Source organism: Ceratotherium simum, chromosome 11 (genome assembly GCF_057802395.1).
Source record: "Ceratotherium simum simum isolate JZ-2026a chromosome 11, ASM5780239v1, whole genome shotgun sequence".
NCBI classification, from domain to species: domain Eukaryota; kingdom Metazoa; phylum Chordata; class Mammalia; order Perissodactyla; family Rhinocerotidae; genus Ceratotherium; species Ceratotherium simum.
The window spans coordinates 47,958,402-47,980,919 of record NC_141910.1 but is presented as its reverse complement, the minus strand read 5'-3'; the positions used below and the strand labels follow the sequence as shown (position 1 = coordinate 47,980,919).

Here is a 22,518-nt window from a genome sequence, read left to right as displayed (position 1 = left end):
GTATTTGGGAGGTTCGATTCTATACCTTACTCTTTGTTTTCCATTTGTCTTATCTCTTCTTTGTTCCTTTTCCATTCCTTTTTTCTTTTTTTGCCTTCTTTTGGAGTATTTTTTATTATATCATCCCCCCAGCCCTGCTTTTTATATGTATATTTTTTTGAAAGAATGTTTCCCCACTATTTTTAACTGAATGGTGTATGAAAGGAAAATAAAATGCAGCAAAAGTTAAGATAAGTTTGGGATCTGAAACATATTGGCCCCAGATCTGCTTTCACATAACAAAAAGTGAAATTGTATACAATACTTATCTATGTACAGTAGAAAAGTCACTCTTCAGATAGAAAACATTTACAACTGGCAATTTACCATTTGTATTTGAGGAAGGGATTAGGTCCAAAGTGTTTTTATTTCTCATTCAACAGAATCTCTGAATTATTGTTCACATTATTGTACTTTTGGGCAGGGTCTTCAGTTTTTGAAACTAAGCAAATATAGCTTTGTGTGCAAAAAAAAAAAAAAAAAAACTTGGCTAGATTAAAAAGCGTTGAAAGTTTTTTTTGTTTTGGGGTTTTGATTTTTTGTTTGCTTCTTTGTTTTTAATTGCAGTTGTTGCGAATTGCTCTGGTTTCCTAACTTAAAATATGTATATGCTATTAATAATAATTATCAGCAACATTTTCTCTTATGTATTTTTTACCCTTTCAAGCAAAACATTTTATTTTAAAATAAAAAAAATTTGTTTTTTTAATTGTCAGTCAGAATAAATATTTAAATGTTGCAAGTTTTTCAGTATATTTTAGAATATTTATGAATATCTATTCTTTCATTTGCACAGTTTTACTTTACTCACTTGTTTATTCCTGGCTAGGGTGCAGTATAAACTTGGGTATATACTCAAGTAAAATAATTTTTTACTTTCAATATTTTCAAATAGTTGATTGCAAAGATATAATTTTTCTGATTTTTGAGAGTAATACGTGTTCATTGTAGAAAATTTAGAAAATGCTGAGAAGTATAAAGAAAAAAATCAGTCACTTATTCACCAACCAGTTAATATTTGGCCTATTTCTTTTTTGTAGTTTTCAGTATTTAAGTGTTATAATAAAATAAGATCATATAGTTTTTATCTTTACTTTTGCTCTTAGCATTATATTATTTGTATTTTTCTGATATTTAAATCCCTTTGGAAATAAATTTTTGATGACCACATGATTCCATCACATGATTGTACCATATATTTTTAAATGTATGCTCCTAGTTATGGAGATACAGATTGTTTCCTTTGTTGTTGTTGCTGTTTAATGCTTTATAAATAGACTTGTATATAAACATTTGTTTTCATCAATGATCATCTCCCTAGACTAGATTCTAAGACAGTTAATTACAAGATCAAAGGATATTAGAAACTTTATGGGTCTTAACTACATATGCGACCTCCTTGCTTTCCAGAAATGTTTCTGCCAGTTTCTGCTTCCACCAGCACCCAGTGACACCTCCTAGCTCCTAATACTCTCTGCAAAAAAGAAACTCAAGTTCATATTTTTCTCTATTAATTTGATAAGGAGAAAATAATACCTTATTTTAATTTGCATTTACTATTAGTGAAGTTAACTTATTTTATATTTATCTCCTTTCTTTGGAATATTTTTTGCCTATCTGAAGTCGTTGTTTTTTTCTGATTTGTGTGTATTAAGGATAATAATCATTTATCAATATTTTACAAATATTTCCCCCATTCTTTCGTTTGCCTTTTAATTTTATAGTGCTGAGATTTCTTCCATTGCTCTTATACTTTGCTATTTTCCCTGTTCTGCTCTGATCAATTGTACACTTATCTATATTTCCTATAGTATTTTATCTTTAACTCTTTTGTATCTCTGGGATATAAAAGTGAATGTTTTCTTGACCATCAATTCTTTTATCTTCATTCTAGAAGAACTTTTCAAGTTTGCCTTTGAAAATTTCAAGTTAAGTTCCTGTATTATAAATTCTACTTTTACAGGTGTCTCCAGTGCAGCTTTAACTTGGCTGTTGCTTTTGGACAGGTTGGAAAATGGCTGGGTCACCAGTTGTTCTAGTCCAGCCCCATTGCTTTAGCACTTCTTTTTCCCATGCTGTGGCTGTGGGGGCTTAGCCTTGGGTTTTGGTGATAATGTGATGTGCCATCTTTTTAGGGTCTTTGTAAGTGTTTAGTGAGGGGCAGGAAGAAGCTGTGTGAGTAGACACATTCTTCAACACAAGATTGGGTCAAAACTTCCAAGAGGCTCCAGCTGAGCCTTGAAGAGCTTGGAGGGCAAAGGAAAGTTATCTAGGTAAAAAATGTGATCTGGGAGCTGCAGAGAGAGTGTGTCCTGGCAGAATAAATGCCACAAGCAAAGATTTGGAGACATGAAATATTGTATACGTTGAGACACTGTAAGTGAGTTAGTTTCAGTTGAACATGTGAGAGGAGGAAAAAGTGATGTATAACATATAGCTAAAGAGGTAGGCAAAGGCTGAATTGTAGAAGCCTTGCTTGCTTTTGTACTCAACGAGTGCTACGTTTAATGTTGCCATCGCACACCTATTATGTGCCAGACTTTGATCCAAGCTATGGACATACGGTGATGAGCAAAACAGACATGGCCTCTGCCTTCTAGGAACTGCACATGCGCGGGGCAAGCAGTAAATACACAGATAAGCTTTCCAAAAAGCATATGACCACAAACCATTACAGCTGCTGTGAAAGAAAGATTAGAGTAAATGAGCTGAAGGAGGAGAGAAAGCGTATTCATTTCACCTGAAGGATCTCTTAACCAATGGCATTTGAGTTTGGTTCTAAAGAGTGAGTTACCCAGCAGAAGAGTGAAGTGGGAGTGGCAGGTGGGCTGGAGCATTCCCAGGTGGAGTTGTAGCAAGGGCAAAGGCTCTGAGACAGGAAAGTACTAGGTGCATTCAGGGAGGTGAAAAAGGGCCATGCGTGGTGCTTAGAGGGAAGGAGGCACAGGGATGGGCTGGAGAGTCGGGGACAGAATATGCAAAGCCTCACAGGAAACCTCAAGAGTTTGGATATCATTCTAAGTGTAATTGAAACAGACTGGTAGATTTTAAGCAGGACAGTGATGTATTATATTTCATCATTTCTAAGATGCATATTTTCTTCACACTTTAATATTGGGATGCTTCTTACAGCTGATGTGATTTTTTAAAAAAAGCAGTACGAAATAGTTCGAATTGCAATGATTTTTTTCTTTCTTAGTGGTACATAAAATAATTGTCTTCTTTTCAGTGTATGGACTTTTAGATTTGATTTTATTCAATACTCTAATTTATATTTTTGAAGTGTATATCACCCAGGGTGCTGTTTGGAAATGGAATTAGAGGGGCAAAAGAAAAGTCAGGGGGGTGTCTTCTAGAATGTTGTTCAGGTCAGACATGTTGGTAGCTCAGGCTAAATTAGTAATAGTATGATGGAGAGAAATGAATGACTCAAGAAATGTTTTAGAGGTAGAACTTGGTATTGGATTAGAACATAGTGTTGAGTTGGGTATAGGGTAGGAAGGAGAGGGATATTGAGGATACATTCCTGGTTCTGAATTTAGCAAGTAAATATTTGGAGACACTATTTGCTGACATGGTGAAAAATGAAGCAAATTTTTTTTTAAAGATCAAGAGTATGATTTGGATGTATTAGAATTGCCTGTGAAATATCCATGTGGGTGTGTCAGGCGGGCTATTGGAGCAAGTTAGATCTAGTGCTTAGAAGAGAAGTCTAGATTGGAGATATAAACTGGGAGCCATCAGATATAGATGGTATTTGAAGGTATTAGAATGGATGAGGCCGTCAAGAGAGATCACAGAATGAGAAGAAAAGAGGGCCTAGGACTACGCCCTGAGAAACACCAAAATTTAGGAGTCAAGTAAAAGAGAAACGTTGTGTGAGAGTGGCCAAAGGAATAAGAGGAGCATATAGGACCGTGGAGTCCAAGGGAGGAGAGTGCTTTAAGAAGAAGAAAATGGTCAAGTGCATTAAATACCAGTGAGTGATCTATTAACATGACAGTCAAGAAGAGTCCTTTGGGTTTTACAAAATGATGCCCTTATCAAGAGCCATTTCAGTGGAGTCCTATAGATGAGAGCCGTCCAAGAGCAAATGAGGACTAATGGAGTGGACACCACATATGTACAAAAGTCCAGAACTTTGGTTGGTAAAAGAGGGTGAGAAATATAGTTCTAGCTGAAGAAATTATGTACAAGGAGGTTCTTTGTTATTTTTAAGATGATAGCAGGAAGTGTTTGATTCTGATGGAATGATCCAATAGAGAGGGAAAAAGGGAGGTAGAAGATGCAGAGGCAGAAGGGCCAGCGAGGAAAGCAAATAACTTGAGAAGCCAAGTGTGGATGAGCTCCAGAGGGCATGTAGCAAGGGCCTTTATACTATTGTCCATAGAGAAAAACTGAAGAGGTTGCAGCAGAGAATTATTTAATTGGACTATTTCAATAGGTTAATCATTCTCTCATTATGGAGGATGGATTTGGAGTGGCAATGAGTGGCTGAATGCACAAAACCCATTAGAATGCCATTGCAGGAATTCAGGTCAGAGAATGGTGAGGCCCTGAATAAGGTTGGAGAGGAGGGGAGAGATTGGAGATAGAACCAAGAGATAAAATCAGAAGAGCGTGATGATTGGATGTGAGGAGGTAATTGAGAATGAGTCCCATGTTTTTGGATAAGACGACTAGGATGATGATTGTGATTTTAGGGTGGTTTTCATTGTCTTTAACTATGGATGGTGACTGTATGGTGTCCACATAATGATTGATTAAAATCAGAGCAAAGTTTGCGTTAGTTTCTCTGGAACTTCTAGCTATTTTTAGAAATCAAATGGGAGGCTGCTCTGAGTAACTTTTAAAGAATAATTTAAGTAAATCTCTTAAAGTAGTGAATTTCAAGGCTGGAAAAAATAGTGATCTCTCATTGGCCAGCCTTGTTGTCTAGAATTCATGTGTTAGAAAGTTGGATTTGAAGTAACTTGCTACCTCTGTCATTTCTTGTTGCTTATCTTAGGCTAGCTTTTAGAACATACTTGTGACCGTCAAGGTCCCCAGGTTTTTTACCCACCCTTCTCTGTCAGGCAACAGCTTGGCAGTCAAACTCTACATAAGGACGTCGTCTTTTGCTGTTTTCTGGCTCATCCCCATTTCCCAGACCAAAGTTATTTTCCATAACACATAAGGCCCATATTCTTAAGCCTTGTCGATATTGCCAGAACTCAGTGGACCTTTTTTAAAAGGCTCTTTCTATATCCTATTGTATTGTCTGGACCATCTCCAAATCCAGTTTTTAATTTCCTATTGGCTAAATTTTATTTTTTTTTCTTTAGGCCTTGCACTCATCTTCTGTTTAATCCTGGCTTCTCTCCTACTCAGTGAGAGAGACCTTAATCTCTTCTGGGTCAGCAGCTTTGCCATTTTAAAATTCCTTTGGACAGCTATTGAGCTGGTTTAACATTGTTCAGTCCCACTTCTTGGCTGGGATTTACTGTCTCCTGGTTGGCTTCCGTTCCTTTCAATAAGAAGTATGAGGGCTGCATTTCTCTGTAGCTGGAACCCTATATCCCTTCCAGTGTAAGCCCTTTCTCTTTGGCTCTGTTTTCCTAAGATTCTGGCACTAAATATTTAACCAGTTCCATTTGGTCACGAAGCCCTGGGCTGAAATAATGGGCCATTTTCATGAAGCGATCTAGAGAGCACCAATGCTAGACATGGTCCTGGGACATTCTGCGGCTTTAACACCTTTGGTGCTTCATGGACCTTTGTTCAAGGGTCTCCTAGGAAAACAGCATGTTCAGGACCTACAATACCTTGGTATGATGATACTTGATGTAGAAGCCTTGTTTAAGGACAAGAGGAGGGTACTTGATTAAACTGCAAGTAAATAAGTGATAAGTAGAGAAGTGTGTGCTCTGACTTTCATCTTTGTACTGAACAAACTCCAGTGTCCTGCTGGGCTCACCATTTGGTTAGTTCTGTTCATCCTCTAGGACTGACCTTTTAGAACCATCACCGTGGTGGGAGGAAAGAGGACGTGGTGGATAGAGCCACAAACTTAGATTCAGAAGATTGTTCCTTCACTAGGCTTTGTTCCTCTTCCAGTTCTATCACTAACTGACTGGGTAACCTTGGGGCAAGTCCCTTCAAGTCAAGACCAACCATATCATTCATCTCAAAATGTTTTGATGACAGGAAGGCTTTTTCTTCCCAACCATGCAAGAGCTGTAGAGATGTTTTTGTGAATGATCCATTACCAAAAATGACACTCTGTTCCCATCATCCACCTCTCTAGAGTGCCCTGGCAGCAGAAGGAAGGTTCCTCAGTGAGCTGCTTCCTCTCTTAAGTAGATATGTCTTGCTCAGAATAAGGAAAAGGAAAATCAACAAAATGAAGATAGGACATGTTAAGAAATTGAGAAAAAGAAGTACTGTTTTCTTAATTCAAAACAAAATAGGAAACGAAGCGTATATCTGAGAGGAAGAAAACCAAATCATTTAATTGACAAAATGTACACAAATATCGCTTTCTTCCCATACACGTAGACGTTTCTCTGTATAATACAGAAAATCTAATGTTATCATTGAGGTTTTGTTATGAATTTCATTGTTGGATCTTTTAACACAGTTGTAATTATTTGGCTAGTAAATAGGTTTATCAGACTCCAGCTCCTTTGGAAAATCCCGCTTCTTTTCCATTCTTTTTCCTTATTTTATAGTTTAGTTTGCCTAAGTGTGAGGGTGACAACAAGTGGCTGGCCTTACATCTTTGAGAATTGAGGGTACATGGTTGTAGTTCTGCTCTTATGTGACAAATCCCAGGGAACAGTCAATAGGTTTTGAAAAACTTTTGGTCCATTGAGGAAATGTACTAAGTAAAAAGCATATGGGCAAGGAAAATTGATCTACCGAATAGGTCAATGGTTAAGACCCTCAAGGTGTGGTCTTGTTGGTCATTGACAACATTGCTACTTAAGAATGAGCCATTGGCAATTCTGGTCACCCAGGACCATGCTCTATTTCTCTTTCTGACATTTAGGTAATCTTGTTATTGGAGAATTCACATCAATGATCCACTATCCTTGATCTGTGTAACGCTTTCTTGAATTCATTTCCATTGCAACAGTAATATTTATAGCTGCTTTGTTCAGTAAAATATTAGTAGCAAAAACTTGCCTGAGAAATCAGCAATTCTTACGGTAACATACCTAATTCATCTGGGTTGCCAACTGAGAGATCTCTGGACAGTCACTCCTCGTCCCTCATCTGTCAGACAGTCTGACTGTTGAGAATGTCATGCATGGTTCTTATAGACGCCAACACAAAATTGTGTTTGTAATTTAATAGATTCACCCTTCATTAAGTGAAAAGAAAACCTGTGATATTTGGATCATTCAAAATTTAGTTTCATCTTCAAAATTCAACTTCTGCAAAACAGGATGGCTTTCTCTTGTCCATTTAATGAAGCTTGCTCTTGATAGGGCTTTTATTCTAACACAATAATAAATTTTCTTAACATTTAGTTTTATTTTTATAGAGTTAATCTTAGCAGTTCTTATAGGTCTGTTTATACAGGACTAACAATGGAAAAATGTCTGAGAGCTCACATCCTCAAAGAAAATTCTAATGAAATAGTGTTTTTTTATACAGGTCATTAGTCAGAGAAGTGAAACAAATGTTGTCCTCCTACTAAGCTATTACCTCACCTCATTATTGAAAACATGAAGCAGCTGAGAGTTACAGTATATCATTTTCATAAAATATTAGTTGTTGAAGAGCTAGACTCCAGGCATTCCACGTTATTTTTTCCTATTCATTCAAATCCAAAATGTTGCTCATTGAAACTTTCTCTATTAATGACTGTTACAGTGAGTCTGAGACTGTTGGATGCCCAGTAATTCATAACCAGCTCAGGACTTGTTCACTTTAAGGTCAGTTATTCATTTCCTGAGCTGGTGATCATTAACAAGAAATCATCATCTGCTATAACTGCATAGAATTAATAAAAAAGAAAGCAAGAGGTTTTACTTCAAGAATCTGGACTAAAAAGCTACCAGATTTCTAGGTGCTTCTTTCCCTTCCTCCCTCTTTGCTATTCACCATTGAACCAAACCTCTTAGTCTCCAGTTTATGTGCCTGATGCACAATAAGCCAATCACTGACACACTGGTGCTTGAAATGGAGAAAGGTTTATTCAAATTGGCCAAAAACGAGAAGGAGGAAGGATAGGTTCTCTCAAATCTGCCTTAACAGAAAAAGAAAGCAGAGGATTTTATAGAGCTAAGGAGCTTGCCAGGAGGAATTTCAGAGAAACAGAGAGGGAAATCCGTGTTCCTTTCATACCAGATAAGCCCTTGGGCAGTTAGACTTCTGGGTGTCAACAGCAGCTGCGGCTGGTTTTCTGGTGATTGTAACTTCCTTAAAGACATTCTTTTTCTTCTGCAAAACAAGCTCATAAATCCTTGTGACCCTTGAGTCACCCCTCAGGTTAAACAAGAAAACAGAAAATTAACAAGTTTAACTTCTTTTCATCTGTGTCTATATTGGCAACAAGGTCGAAGGGTAATCATGTTCTTATTGAATATTTACAGTAACCCTCAGGTACCCGTCTTCACTGTCTCATTTTAGTAGGGAAATAAGTTGCTGGTGAGGTTCAGTTGAAGGTTCCCCACCCCAAAAGTAGCCTTGATGGGTACAACAATGGTGAAAAATGGTCTAGGAGCAGAGAGGACGGGCCTTGAAATCTGCCACATGGGAGATGCCACACAGGAGATGTGCCCTGGGCTGACTCCTCATGGGCCAGGAGGAGTTTCTGAGCAAAGCAGATAGTGGGGAGAATTTCTAGTGGAATAAGGGGTGTGCACCAAGTCAGGGAGAAATTAAAGACCATAAGGTTTTCAAAGAACTCTAGTATACTGATAGGGCTAGAGTATAAATTGGGAGGGAGGTTGGCTGAGAACTGTGGCCAGACGTGTAGCTAAGAGTCAGATGATGAAGGATGCTCTGTGCTCTGCTAAGGATAGTGGTTGGTATCTAGCCAAGAAGAGATACTGAACATTCTGATCAAGGGACTGTCACAGACATGTTTGCAATTTGACAGAGAATGGATTAGAGGGAGGGAGGCAAGACTGGAGATAAGGAAACTAAATAGCAGTATGAAAAGTATCAGGAAAGATAGATAAGAGAGTTTGACAGGGGAGGGCTGGAGAGGAGGAGAGAGAGGGAAGGGTGACACTAAGATTTCTGGCTTGGGTGACTGGTTGGATTCCCTGCTGAAGGGAACATAAGAGAAATGGAGGTGAGGGGAGGAGGGGAGTGATAGTAAGTTCACTTATTATGAACATGTCCAATAGGTGTTAGATAAATGGCTCTGAAGCACAGAGGTAAACTTTTGAGAGAGACTGGAAAATCATCAGTATATAAGTGGTAACTGAAGTATTTCTGAGTTTCTTTCCAGCCCTTAAATCCTGTGGTTCAATGAATAACGTAATCTCTTAGACAAATGCCCATTTCAGGAAGTCTAAAATTAGCAGTGGCCCGCGTTAAGTGATTTGCTGACATGATGCAGTTACTTTCTCAAGGTTGTGATCAGTAAATACATTGTAATCCCAGGCTTATGGTGACATTGAAAATCCATCAGAACAGATTTATTGAGTGTCTTCTTTGGGTTAGATGCTGCAAGGGAGATTCGTTTTTTTAGATGTGAAATAATTTCATTGAGTTTTTGGTTCACGTTGAGACAGAAAAAAGGAAGGATAGAGGTAAAAATGTTGCACTAAGGTCAAGAAGTACGATTTGGTAGGAAGACAGTGAATTCAGTTTTAGACTTGATAAGTTTGAGATTATAGCAGAAGATCAAGTGGAAATATTAGGAATAAGGAGGATCCTGGCTTCCTTCTGAGGATTTGGGATTCATTCCAAGGACTGTGGTAACTGAAGTCAGGAGAGTCTGGAAATAGTGGAGAGGGGAGTATTGAGGATGCTGCAGATCCCAGAGAGGGCCTGAGCCCTGGCAGCCACCACTTGCAGGCTGCGAAAGGGTGAGGGCAAGCCAAAGTGGTTGAAGGTAGAACAAGAATAATATTCTGCCATGGGTCATGAAAGAGAGTTCAAGGAGGGAGTGTTGGCCAGACTTAGAAGTCAAGGGTGATGGTGACTGACTGGAAAATGATCATCAGATTTAATGATAGGTCAGCCATTGGTTGGTAGTCTGGTGGTTAAAATTCGGCGCTCTCACTGGCATGGACTGGGTTCATTCCCAGTCAGGGAACCACACCACCTGTCTGTCGGTTGTCATATTGTGGCGGCTGTGTGTTGCTGTGATGCTGAAAGCTATGCCACCAGAATTTCAAATACCAGCAGGATCACCCATGGTGGACAGGTTTCAGCAGAGCTTGCAGACTACACAGACTAGGAAGAAGGACCTGGCCACCCACGTCTGAAAAAATTGGCCATGAAAACTCTATGAATAGCAGCAGAGCGTTGGCTGATATAGTGCCAGAAGGTGAGAGGAGGGCACAAAAAGACCAAGCAGGGTTCTGCTGTGCTGTACTCAGGGACACTAGGAGTTGGAATCCACTCAACAGCGCTAACAACAATGGCCGTTGGTGGCTTTTCTCAGAGTACTTTTGTGGAATAAAGAGAAGGTCAGATTGTAGGTCATGGAGGAGGAGCAGTAATAGTTGGCATGTATTGTATGCTTCCTACGTTACATGTCAGGCAACGTTCCAAGCACTTTATGTGTGTAGTTTTGTTGAATCATCCCAGTAATTCTAGGAACATACCAATATTGTTAATATTATTAGTATTGTTACCATTATTTCCTTTTTACTACTGAGATATATTAGGAAATAAAGGCAATGAGTGTAGATAGTTCTTTTGAGCAATAGAAGGAATGGAAAAGCACAGTAGGTGACATTGTGGTTAAGTGGAAGCTTTTCCAAAGAGATTTTAATATTTTTGAAGGCAGTGAGGGAAGGAGCCAGGAGGAATAATTGAAGATGCTGGAGAAGGATGAGCAGGCAGGACAAGAGGGAGAAGAGACTGGTAGGGATGGGAGGAAGGGCACAGCCTTGAAAGAAGGGACACAGTTTTCTCTGAGGTGAGAAAATTAAGAAAACTTTGTAGCCACTCATAGTTTACACTTCAAAAGAGAGAGAATCTCTGAACTTAAGCTTGATGGTGTTGGAAAATAGGAAAGGAAGTGAGACAGCCGATGAATATCATTGCATGCATCTTCTTTTCCTTCTAGAAAATTTCTTGACTCGGTGTTAAAAAAAGTTGAGAAAGAGAAAAGCTCAATTTTATGAACTCTCCCAAACTAAATTCTGTCAAGTGTTATTTAACTTGTCATTTTCTTTATCACTTTTTATCTTATTTCATATTTCAACATAAAAGGAAAATCTTCACATGTATTTGGATGCAGTAATTGCATTTTCTTAATTGTTTCTCTAAAAATCTGTATTTGGGGGCTATGAAGTCCAGAGGCTAAGAGGACAGAGAGCCTGGCAAATGGAAGTGAGCAGTGTGGCAGTAAACAAGGAGAGCGGGTGGGAATGGGAATGAAAGAATGGCGGTGAAACTTAGTAACCGTAAGGATCGAGAAGAACTGTATCTAAAAGGCCGTTTGTAACTTTACAATTGAGGCATCACTTTTATGAGGACATTTTTATGAATGGAGGATAAAAAGGCACAGGACCACTATCTCTCATCAAGTTTATAGAGAACAAAATGAATTTACAAGTTGGCCAGTTGGAGCAGCATTGACATTTAGGACCTTGAGTGGCTGTAAATTGGTGACTGGAAGTCTTTTCTTGTGAATAACTGGGACTGGCTGGCTACCCTGCTGAACTCTTCAGAGTCTCCTCCGCCTTCCCCCTGCCACCTCCCCCTCCTCCCTCCTCCCTGCCCCTCCTTTCTCCCCCTCCCACCCCCCCCCACCTCCTCCAGGGGACTGCTGTTTAGACTTGATCAGAGTTATCCACAGGGTTGAGTAAACTGTTGCCAGCCAGGCTAGTGCTACTTTCAGCCCCCAACTCTGCAGGTAGAACTATTAGCATTTACCGCAATCAAAAAAGCTGACAATACTTGTGCGTATTTCTCCTGTAGGGACAGAGTTGAAAACATTCAGAAAATACTGGCCATGGCAATGGCAGCAGTAGTTTCAGTTTGAAAACATTTCCTGAGGAAAAGTAAATGTTTTCTCATAGAACCCAACATTTTGTCTGTTAAGATGTTTCCATCAAAACATTTTATTTATACGTAAAATGTTTGAAAAGTTCATTCTGTGTAAACATGATCATCTCATGCTAACCGGGCTGTGTTGAGCGCCTCTGTCTATCCATTCATATCTGGTGTTTGTCAGTGTGTGTTTTGTGTCTGATGTTAAATGTCTTTTTTGCAGATATTGATGAATGTGTAAACAACACTATTTGTGACAGTCACGGGTTTTGTGACAATACGGCTGGCTCCTTCCGCTGCCTCTGTTATCAGGGCTTTCAGGCCCCACAGGATGGGCAAGGGTGTGTGGGTGAGTTTTTAGATTTTTTTCCCCCAGCATGTTTCCCATCTCCCTATTGAAAAGAAATCAAAGTTATCAACAAGAGGACAAATTGTAAGCAAGGTAATTTGGGCAGAATTTCATCATAATTTGATTTTTCTCAGACAATTTGGGAATCTGGAATAAGATCCTATGGCTTCTGAAATGGATAGGGACATTAAAAATACAGAAGTATAACTTTGAATTTAAATGTATATTAAAAAGACCATCTGTTTAAACTCTTAGCTGAGTATGCAGAACTGATCTGTCCCTCCTGCACAGGAAATAGAGTCTGGTGTGTGGTAAAGCTTGTCTGTCTTCAAAATGCACCTCCTTAGGCAGTGCATTTGAGGAAAAGTGTTGGCATGAGTTTCCGTTTCCAGGAATGACACCGGTAACATGATGCTTTGGATTGCGTGACTATATTTCTTCAATCTGTTCTGTGATTGACGGAGCTGGAAGGAACCTTGAATACCATCAGATGTCCTAGAATATGGTCCAGCACATGCTCATATAGGAGAAGATATTTTATATTTCATTTTCTGATCAGCTGTGATTTCTTTAAATCAAATTCATTATGAAACATATTTACAATTAGAGCAATTAAAGGGGAAAGAGAAGAAAGGTTATTAAATTCAGAACTGCACAGATAACAAAACTTTTTCTCTAAGAAAAATAGCTCTGTTCATTTCAGAACAGATGGCATTTGAAGAGTCCATAACTTTTTAGTTTGAAAATTTGCAGTTAAAGCATTAATTCATTTCCGATCCAGATTAAACCGGGAAAACAAAATCTATTTGGAGTTTGAATGATAAAAATCACTTGAATAGTAACCACTTTAAAGCTAACACTGTCATAATCGCTAGTTGCAACTCCTACTTTAGTCTCCTTTGCGGTAAAATACAAGCCATAAAAGTTGTCTGAGGTTCACTAGATACTTTGACTAAACGGGTCATGTGATCTGACCCCCACGTCTGTTTTTCAGCCTCACCTCTTCCTTCCTCACTTTTAATGTTCCAGCAGCATAAAACTGCTTAGGGTTGCTCATGTCACTGTGCAATTTTGTTGCTGTCGTTTGCTCCTTCTGCTGGGAATATCCTCCCGACCTCCCCTTCTCTGAGCCTGGATTCATCTCGCTCGTTCCTGCAGTTGGAGATTCGATGTCATCTCCCAGATACTGTCCCTGCTCCATCTCTCACTCTCAAGCTGAGTTGTGACCTCTCCTGCTGCTTCCAGAACCTTGAGCAAATTCTATTCTAGTACTCAACTTTTTTTGAAATAATCATGGGGTAAACTGCCTGCAGCCACCTTCTCTAAAACGATAAGATCCGTGTGATTGAGAACTTTTCTCTTCACTGGCTGAGCCTAATGTTTGGCCTGTTGGAGGGGCTCAGTACATTTTGTTTAACTGTTAACTATTGAGATATCAGATGTCAAACCACTGACTCCACATAGCTCCTGAGCCCCTGGCTAATGTTCATTTCTCACCAGTCAGATGAGCACACCAGACTCGTCTTAACATTCGTTTCAGCCCACAAAACATCACCCTTAGAGAACTAATATTTGTTATCATTTTAGTGAACTCAACAAATGTCCGTGTATTTATCTGTTTATTCACTCTTTCAAAACTAGTAACTGAGCACCTATTATATGCGTCTATTATGTACTTCACCACACTGGGTGTTCAGTAGAATTTAAGAGATAAATTAGCCCTGAGACAAACTTTTGGCCATGCTGTTGCCTCTACTTGGGCCTGGGCTGTACACCCCCCCCCCCCCCCCCCCCGCCTCCACCACCTCTGTCACTTCTTATCACGTACTCATCCTGCAGATAGGGCTTGACTCCAATATCGTTTCCTAACCCACCCTTGCACTTAGGGTCCACTGTTCTGTGCTTTCATGCTTGGTACTTTTTGTTCCTAGCACTTATCACAGCCTGTAAGATTATCTGATTAATTTCCCTGACTTGACGCTGAGCTCCGTGAGGGCAGGAGTTGAGCCTGCCTGACTCATCATTGTTTCCCCAGTGCCTGGCCCACAGAAGTCAACTAGAAAATATTTTTTGATCGAATGAATGCAGTCTGGTGGAGAGATTTCAATAGCCATGTAAATAATACAAGTTGGAAAGTAGAAAGTTCCATTTGACATTTACCTAAAATTGATAAATGTGAACTGGCAAATTTCTAAAGTCAATTTTTCTGGTCTAAATTATGACTGTCTAGGTTGATTAAATATACCAACTCTCTGCTTTACTTTGTTTTACAATATCTTTTTGTAAGTGAAACTCAGCTCGTTGGGTTTGTATCTGTTTATATGCAAAGTGAAGTGGAAAACTGAGGTAATTATCCAAATAAGTCAAGATACATAAACTTTTTGTCCAATTAACTGGGAATAGCTGGTGAAAATGGGATTTTTTTCCTAAATGAGTTGGATAATTGCTCAAATTTTTAACTTTGTGTAAACCATCTCAGAATGGGCTCATGAATGCTGATGTTTGTACACGTTTAATGCATAAAATGCATGAGCATTTCAGATGTCAAGTCAGGTACTTTGCTGAACTGGGCACTCATTAATAAAACTTCTTAGGAGGAGTAAAGGTAAAAGGTAGCATGGGGCAAGGTCAAACATAAACCTTAGGTCAAACATTAGCCTTTCTTTACGGCTATGTACTTGCATACTGTTGAATAAAACATACTCATCAGTAATTTCCTTGATTGTGTTTTACTTAAGTATATTTAAGTAGGGAAGAAAAATATTTAGCAGAATAGAAATTACACTGTGGAACACCAACAGAATTTAAAAGGCATAGTGAAATCAGTGACAAGTTATTGGACCAGTTTGTTTCACATGAATGATTAATGTTGCCCAGTGAATATTTATAGGGGTCTTTCCTTCATTTCTCAAAGGGATACACAACCTGAATTCTGGTTGTTAAATTATGGACATTTTGGCTGCTAGAGAAATGTATTTTCAGACATTTGAGTAGATATAAAACAATTTTTTAATTAAATTTAAAGAAGTCTGTGGTTTCTGAAGTGCCGGTGCTGCTAATTTTCCTTGAATTAAGAACAGAAAGTAGCGTGTTGGGTTAAGAACTCAATATGTCGAAAAGTGAGGGGAGACAAAAATAAATGGTTGAAGCATACATACGACACTTGCAATACAATTCCGGGGTGTTTCTTAAAGCTGGAATTGGAATTTGGAACCTTCGTTTTGTGTTTCCAGGGTCCTTGCATACAAACCAAAGTGTACAGCCCTGCCTTTAGGAACCCCTTCCCCAAAATAGCAGAAGGGGTGTGATGGCTCCCTGGGGATCACCTTGCTTCCAGCAGACACTGCTAGCCTTGGCACACCTGGTAAAATAAAGAGCTATCAGGAGTAAGACACACGTCTGACTTGATCTGTGCTCCCTTTTCCAGATGTGAACGAATGTGAACTGCTCAGTGGTGTGTGTGGTGAAGCCTTCTGTGAAAACGTAGAAGGGTCCTTCCTGTGTGTGTGCGCTGATGAAAACCAGGAGTACAGCCCCATGACTGGGCAGTGCCGCTCTCGGGCCTCCACAGGTAAGTCACAGGTAAAGTGTAGGGGCTGAAGGCTCCTCTCAGGACCTCTACCTACACAGGTTTGGGCCAAACACTGTGGGAGTGAGATAAGAATCAAATGTTCTGGCACAATGCCGTCTCTGGAAGCTTGCATGCTCTTTCCAAGCCTGCCTTATCAGTAGAATTAGGATGTGGGTGATGACTGTTTGGGCTAGATGGCCTCTAATGTGCTTTCCAACCCAGAGATGCCATGAGTAGGGTAAAGGATCCAAAAGGATGAGAACATTTGTTGGGAACTGCTTAAAACTCAGAGAGCCATCGGCACTTGGGGTTTAGTATGGCGTCATCTCGTTCAGTTGCATAACCCTTCTTTCTTGGCCCTCGGAGAAACGTATTTTGACACTTCTCTAAATTAAAAGCAACATATAGGCCTCTCAGGATCTACAAAGACTTCCACTTGGAATTCTGAAGGTGTTTTTCCAGAATTTGGCCTGGGGAGTGGCTGTGTTTGCATTCATTTAAAATTTGATTTAGGCTGTGTCATGATGGCACGAATTGAAATGGAGAGCTGATGCTTTTCCAGATAAATTAATCAACTTCCAGATCACTCTTTTAGTTTGTGCCATATAGCTTGGTTGTATTTTAAGGAAAGCAAAAGACTAAATGGTCCTTTGAGAGCCAAATAAAATGAAACATAGCTATTTTATTTTCTTGCTCAATCTCTGTTGATTTTATCCATGCTTCTAAGATAGCTTTCACTATTCCTCAATAGGGTATGCTTGTTCTGTGTAAAATAACTATCTTTGCAAGTAATGGGGAATAAAATATAAAAATATTTTCATCCAAGCACGTTTTGCTTCTCAATTATTTCTCAATTATAGAAGGGTGAGGGTGCAGAATTAAATGTACAGGCAGTAACTCAAACACATTGTGAAGGAGAGGAGACGGATTATTACTGGAGGGAGGGATTGCTCTTCATTCAAGTGACTTCCACTGCAACACATGAGCCATAGAGCATAGACTTTTCATCTTAGTTCTACCTCTAATAGCAAAATAATAGCAAAAACAAAATGACGACTGGTTAAGTAACTGTCATTTTCTTATTTGTCTTAGTTCTGTAGAGTAGCAACTCACCCATAGCATTATTTTGACTGAAATAATTGACATATCGTAATATTGTATAGTCATTAAGTGATCTATATGAAGATTAAGTAGTCGTGATAAACACATATAATACAATATTAAGTGAAAAAACAAGATATTCCAATGATCATAATCTGTGGAGGGAGGGAAGGCGAGAATACATAAAAAGATAATTATTGGAATTAATGGAAATTTTACTTTTTTCCTTTATTTTCCAAACTTTTGTAAGACTTAAAATTGGAAGGACCAGGGTTCTGGTCTGCTAACCACTTTCCAGCTGTGTAAGCTTGGGCTTAGACATTCAACACCTATGAGTTTTGATTTTCTCACCTGTAAAATAGAAAGATTATATTTACCTCAGATTTTTATCGTTTTTAAAAAAAATCCTATATGTAAAAGCCGTTTGTTTGTGGCAAAGTACTAAATAAAGTATTAAAATAGTAAGCAATAATCCAAACACATAAGAGAGATCTATTTCTCATCCTTTTATGATCCCTCCTGAAATAGTGGACCTTTTAACTACAAATATATTTTTGCTAGAATGTTTGGTAATGTCAAGAAATGGTTCATTCAGTTCACGTAGCTTCAATTAGGGTACATATCTGGGATCCTAAAGTTTGCCCATTTTTTTTTTAGAAATTAATAATGCCTTAACAGGATCATGAGACCATCTGAACCCTTTTTTGGTGAACTGGACTAGCTCACTGTAAACTGCTTCTTAAAACTTTACAGTGACTCTTTGCAAGCTTGGTTCCTCATCTCCCATTTTTTAGGCTTTTCTGTAACCAAGTCCCCAACACTTGCTTTGCCATTTATCTCCCTTAGTCTCCTTGCTCTCTCCTTGACTCTCTTTCTGAAAAGTTCTTCCGGTCAGAGTTCTCCTTCTGCTTTTTCAAAGAACATCATTTTGAATACTCAGCTTCATGAAGCTTGTCTACCAATGAATACATAGTTTCTCCTTCCTCTTACCATTATATATAATCCTTTAATTTCTGGGTTTCTTGCATATTTTCCCCATAGTTCTCTGGCTTCTGCTAAATACTCTACATACCCAATTGTTTTATTGGTCTATGACTAAACAGTAACCGGTGAAGCTTATTAATTTGTATAGTTCCTGCAACTCTTGACTTCTACCATATCTCAATTAGTGTGGTTCTTGGCAAACTTTGGCTGATTATATGGAGTCTTAAGATTGTCTATGAAGACGTCTTCATCTTAGCAATCCTCTGTCAGTATTCTGAGAGACAGGTCAGCTATAAACTTCAGCAGGAGTCTTCTCTCTGACGTCATCAGAGCCAATAATTAATCAGTTGTTTAAAAAAGGTAATTAAAGCTAGAAATAAAAAAAATAGAATTAAAGAATATAAATGTACATTTGTTCACCAATCTTTGAAGAAGGGCCAAAGTCTGTCTTTGAGTAGAAGTTCACTCTTAGACTTCTGCCTGGCTTGTCTAGCATAAACCATATCTATTATGCATTATCTATGCTGCCCACTTTAAAGGGAGTAAGAATTTAAAAGCCTTTGCGAAGTAAATGAGTGCAGAATGCCTCTAGATTTTTACAGTTTTTCTCAATTTTCTACAGTTGTCTTATCCACACCTAATTTGATAACATTCTTTTTACTGAATTAATTTTAGTCTCTATAAAGCTTTAACTTGTTCTAGAAACAATTCTATTTACATTCATATTTTATTGGTTTATATAGTATTTAATTATGTAATTACAATAATCAATACACTGGCACAGAATGTTAGAGAATAAACATAGCTGAGTCTTGGTCGGCATACTACTCAACATGTAAGAACAGAAGTGTGTGGGCCCACCCAAGAACAGCCTACTGGCTGTGAGCATTCTACCTGCTTTGGGCATTAGCTAGAATGTTTTTCAGAGAGCGAGAGAACATTGATTAGTTCAACAATTTGGTTAAATGGTGGCTAGTTCAGAGTTTGTATCATACTCCAGTCAAAGAATCTGCTGTTATACAGAACAAAACATTTTGTGCCAAATTTAAGTTAAAGTTTTTAACAAAGATTCAAATTAACTTCATTATATACATGATAAATGAACAGCTCAGATCTCATCCTTCCTGAAAGTAATTAGGAAAGGAAAGATAAATTTGCAGTATAGGCTGTAATATTTTTACTCGGCTATGAATTTCCCCAGGACAACAGACATTCCAGCAGTGAGCCATAGGATAATGATCTGAAGTGGTATCATATTGAGGACAGAATTGGGGTAAGGGGTGGATGTCAGGAAGGCAGATTTCAGACAAATACGCAGAAGAACTTTCCAATATCTAACTGGAGCTTGTCAGCAAATAGCTGTCTCATGGAATTGTGGGTGTCTCGTGGAATTGTGGGTGTTTCCCCAGAGATATCCAAGAACAAGTGGGATACCCACTGGCAGAAGGGCACCCACTTCCAGCAAGACGGTGTCCCAGGTAACCTTTAAGGTACTTTAGAACTTTAATATCCTAGGATTTTTATTTCTAACCTACTTCTTGGCTCCTAATTTTTTTTAGGTCTAGTCTAATGTTTTTCACTGCCTGGGCTTTTGGCCACTAATTTACATTGCTGTACCTTGCCTAAAAGCGCCTGAGACAGACGTAACTAAAAAATGTTCATAGCAGACCACTTATCACATGTAAGAGAGTATGGATGTGAAATAGAGCCTCATGGTTTTATTCCTCAGTGCCTGTGATAATTGCTCAATAAAAACTTTACGTCCTTGGGCACTCTAAAGGAAGCAGTAAATATTTAGTCTTGGCAACTGCAGCCTTCAAGCCTTACCCACAAAATACTATTCTCTGTCTTGATTGGTGCACAGAGGAGACTCTGTGGTAGGAACTGAATTTTATTTTTAAAACAGAAAGTGTAACGAAAAGAACACAAAAAGATATAATCGATACAGGTGTTCCTCACTTTAAGAAAACACATAAACAAGATCAGAAATTATAAAACGTACAAACTGGAGTGATTATTTGCATTATAAATAATTCTTTACATAATTCTTTATAGGGTTTTCTTAAGTATCAGTGTTCTCTAATATATTTGAGAGCTTATTCTCATATCACAAGCTAGATTCTAGACCTCTGCATCTAGAAACCATCCTAGTGGTTTTCCAGCCCAGCTCCTTTATTTATAAGTAAGGAAGCTGAGGCCCAGAGAGAAGTTTTAAATGTTATTCTTAGGGTCATGTAGCTGATCCTTGGAAGAATTGGCACAGGAGCCCAACTCAGGAATCAATCCACTCACCATTCTGTTTCTCAAAGCTGAGGACCCCATGGCACCACATTCTTCTATAAATTGGTTTCCTTTTCACTTTATTTCTTTGTTTTGTTCTCATTATTAAAATAATGCATATTCTTCTTAGAATATTGGCACATACAAAAATATATCAAAAAAGACAATCCCCTGCAGGGTCATCATCCAGGGATAATCTCTCAGCATATGGACCTCCAGATTCTTTGAGGAGACATCCATATTCCCCTCCCTCGACAGAACGGTCTCACATTTGATCCTCAACCCACTGAGATCAGGCCCTCAGACTCTTCATCTGAGTAAACCTTCTTTCTCACGGGTCATCAGTGAGCCTCTATATGCTCAAGCCATTAGTCTCATCCCAGACTCCATCTTCTGAAACAGTTGACAGTGGCTTCTCATCTTCCCTCTCTCTTCTTTTCCCCTTGATTGATCTCAGGACATTACTCTTCTCTGTACTCCTGCCTCTTACCTTGGTCTTTTTCTATCTCATTTTCAGACTTTTTTTCTCATGCCTATTCCTTAAATAAGGATGTTTAGCCCTCTTTTTACTCTATATCCTTCTCCTGGGGTATTTTATCCTCTTCTCTGAGTCAACTATTACTTATATGATGTGGACTGCCAAGTAAATACCTTCTGCCTTCACCTCTTTCCTGAGGGCCACACTCCTATTTCCAGCTGCCTCCTGTTGGACCTTTCCCCCAGGGTGTCTTGTAAGCATCTCTGCCTGAAGTGATCCAAAACCAAATTAATTACCATTCCCTCTCCAACCTGTTACTCTCCCTGTGTTCATTCAATAATTGCCAAACATCAGTACTGGAAATCTTAAAGTCGTACTTTAATTTGTCTCCCCATCCATCCAAGCTGTCATAACACCCTGCCAATTCTACCTCAACAGTATCTTTCAGATCTCTCCCCGCTCCTCTGTTACCACTGCCCTGGGCCAGTCCTTCAGCATCTCTTACCTGGACCCACAGCAGTAGCCTTCTGACTTCTCTCCCTGCATCTCCCATCGATTCCTGCACCACATTGCTGCCAGTTTTTGAAACATAAATCTGGTTTTAAATCCTTAAAACTGTCAACTGCTTACTACTGCTTACAGCGTGAAGTCCAAATCCATGAGCAGGGCAACAAGACCCTTTATACTCTGTCTTATTCCTCTTCGCATCCCCTGTAACCTAGCTCTCTGCTTAGCACCATGCCTGACCTATGGCAGACACTCAGTAATTATTGAATAAAATTCCTTTTCCACCTTCAAGAATATGTCCCTTCTATACCTCACCGTCTCCTTCCTAGTTAGTTCTGTAGAAAAAAATAATTATTGATTTTATCAAAGATATAATGGGGCCACACTTAAATGAGGAATTATCTATTCACATTTCTGTGTCAAAGGGATAGTTCCCTCTGTGTGCTTTGGTTAAATTACAAGTGGAGTGCAAGAAAGCATTTCTCTGCTGTCCTGGGACATGCGCAAGTCATCCTCGCGGTTCTGACAATTGAACTCAAACAGCATTCTGGTTCTTTCTTCCCAGACAGGTCCACTACAGGTTTTGTGTATGTACATATTTTTTTAAAGGCAAGAAACCACACATAATGTTATTCAAATGTTATATTTGGCAGAGTAGGGCTTTTTAAAAATGTGTTTCGTTAACCTGTAAAATAAATTAACATTGAAAGAATTTTTAAAAAATAATTTCTGATTGGAAAAAAAGACCTTTGGTAGGAAAAAAGTTAAAGACAGTGAGACCACAGTATTTAGAATAAAAACACTGTAAAATGCCATAAGACTTCTGAGGGCTTATTGTGTGTTTGTAATGGATCTATACCATAAATGTAGGTAAAGCTGAGGACAATATGCTCATTGGTTCAAAAAAAACGTGTGTGGGGGGGTCAGATTTCTTCTCATGTTCAAAGACAACAGTGAGAAGAGTTTGCTAATTACCAAACCATGCCTTTACTCGTCTGAAATTTTCTGCTTGCTATGTATAGTATCTAAAATAATATC

At 38.7% G+C, this 22,518-nt stretch overlaps 1 protein-coding gene across 18 annotated transcripts in view; it reads left to right on the top strand.

Moving 5' to 3' along the window:
• Positions 1-22,518, top strand: part of LTBP1 (latent transforming growth factor beta binding protein 1) — a 384,533-nt gene that overhangs the window by 324,642 nt on the left and 37,373 nt on the right. For 12 of the 18 annotated variants that reach the window (XM_087436922.1, XM_087436921.1, XM_087436918.1 and 9 more), the window contains 2 exons: positions 12,434-12,559; positions 15,987-16,130. In XM_087436922.1, coding sequence (XP_087293048.1) covers positions 12,434-12,559; positions 15,987-16,130 — 270 coding nt within the window. The remainder of the gene's footprint in view (positions 1-12,433; positions 12,560-15,986; positions 16,131-22,518) is intronic. The other 6 variants (XM_087436919.1, XM_087436932.1, XM_087436930.1 and 3 more) reach the window with 1 other exon arrangement.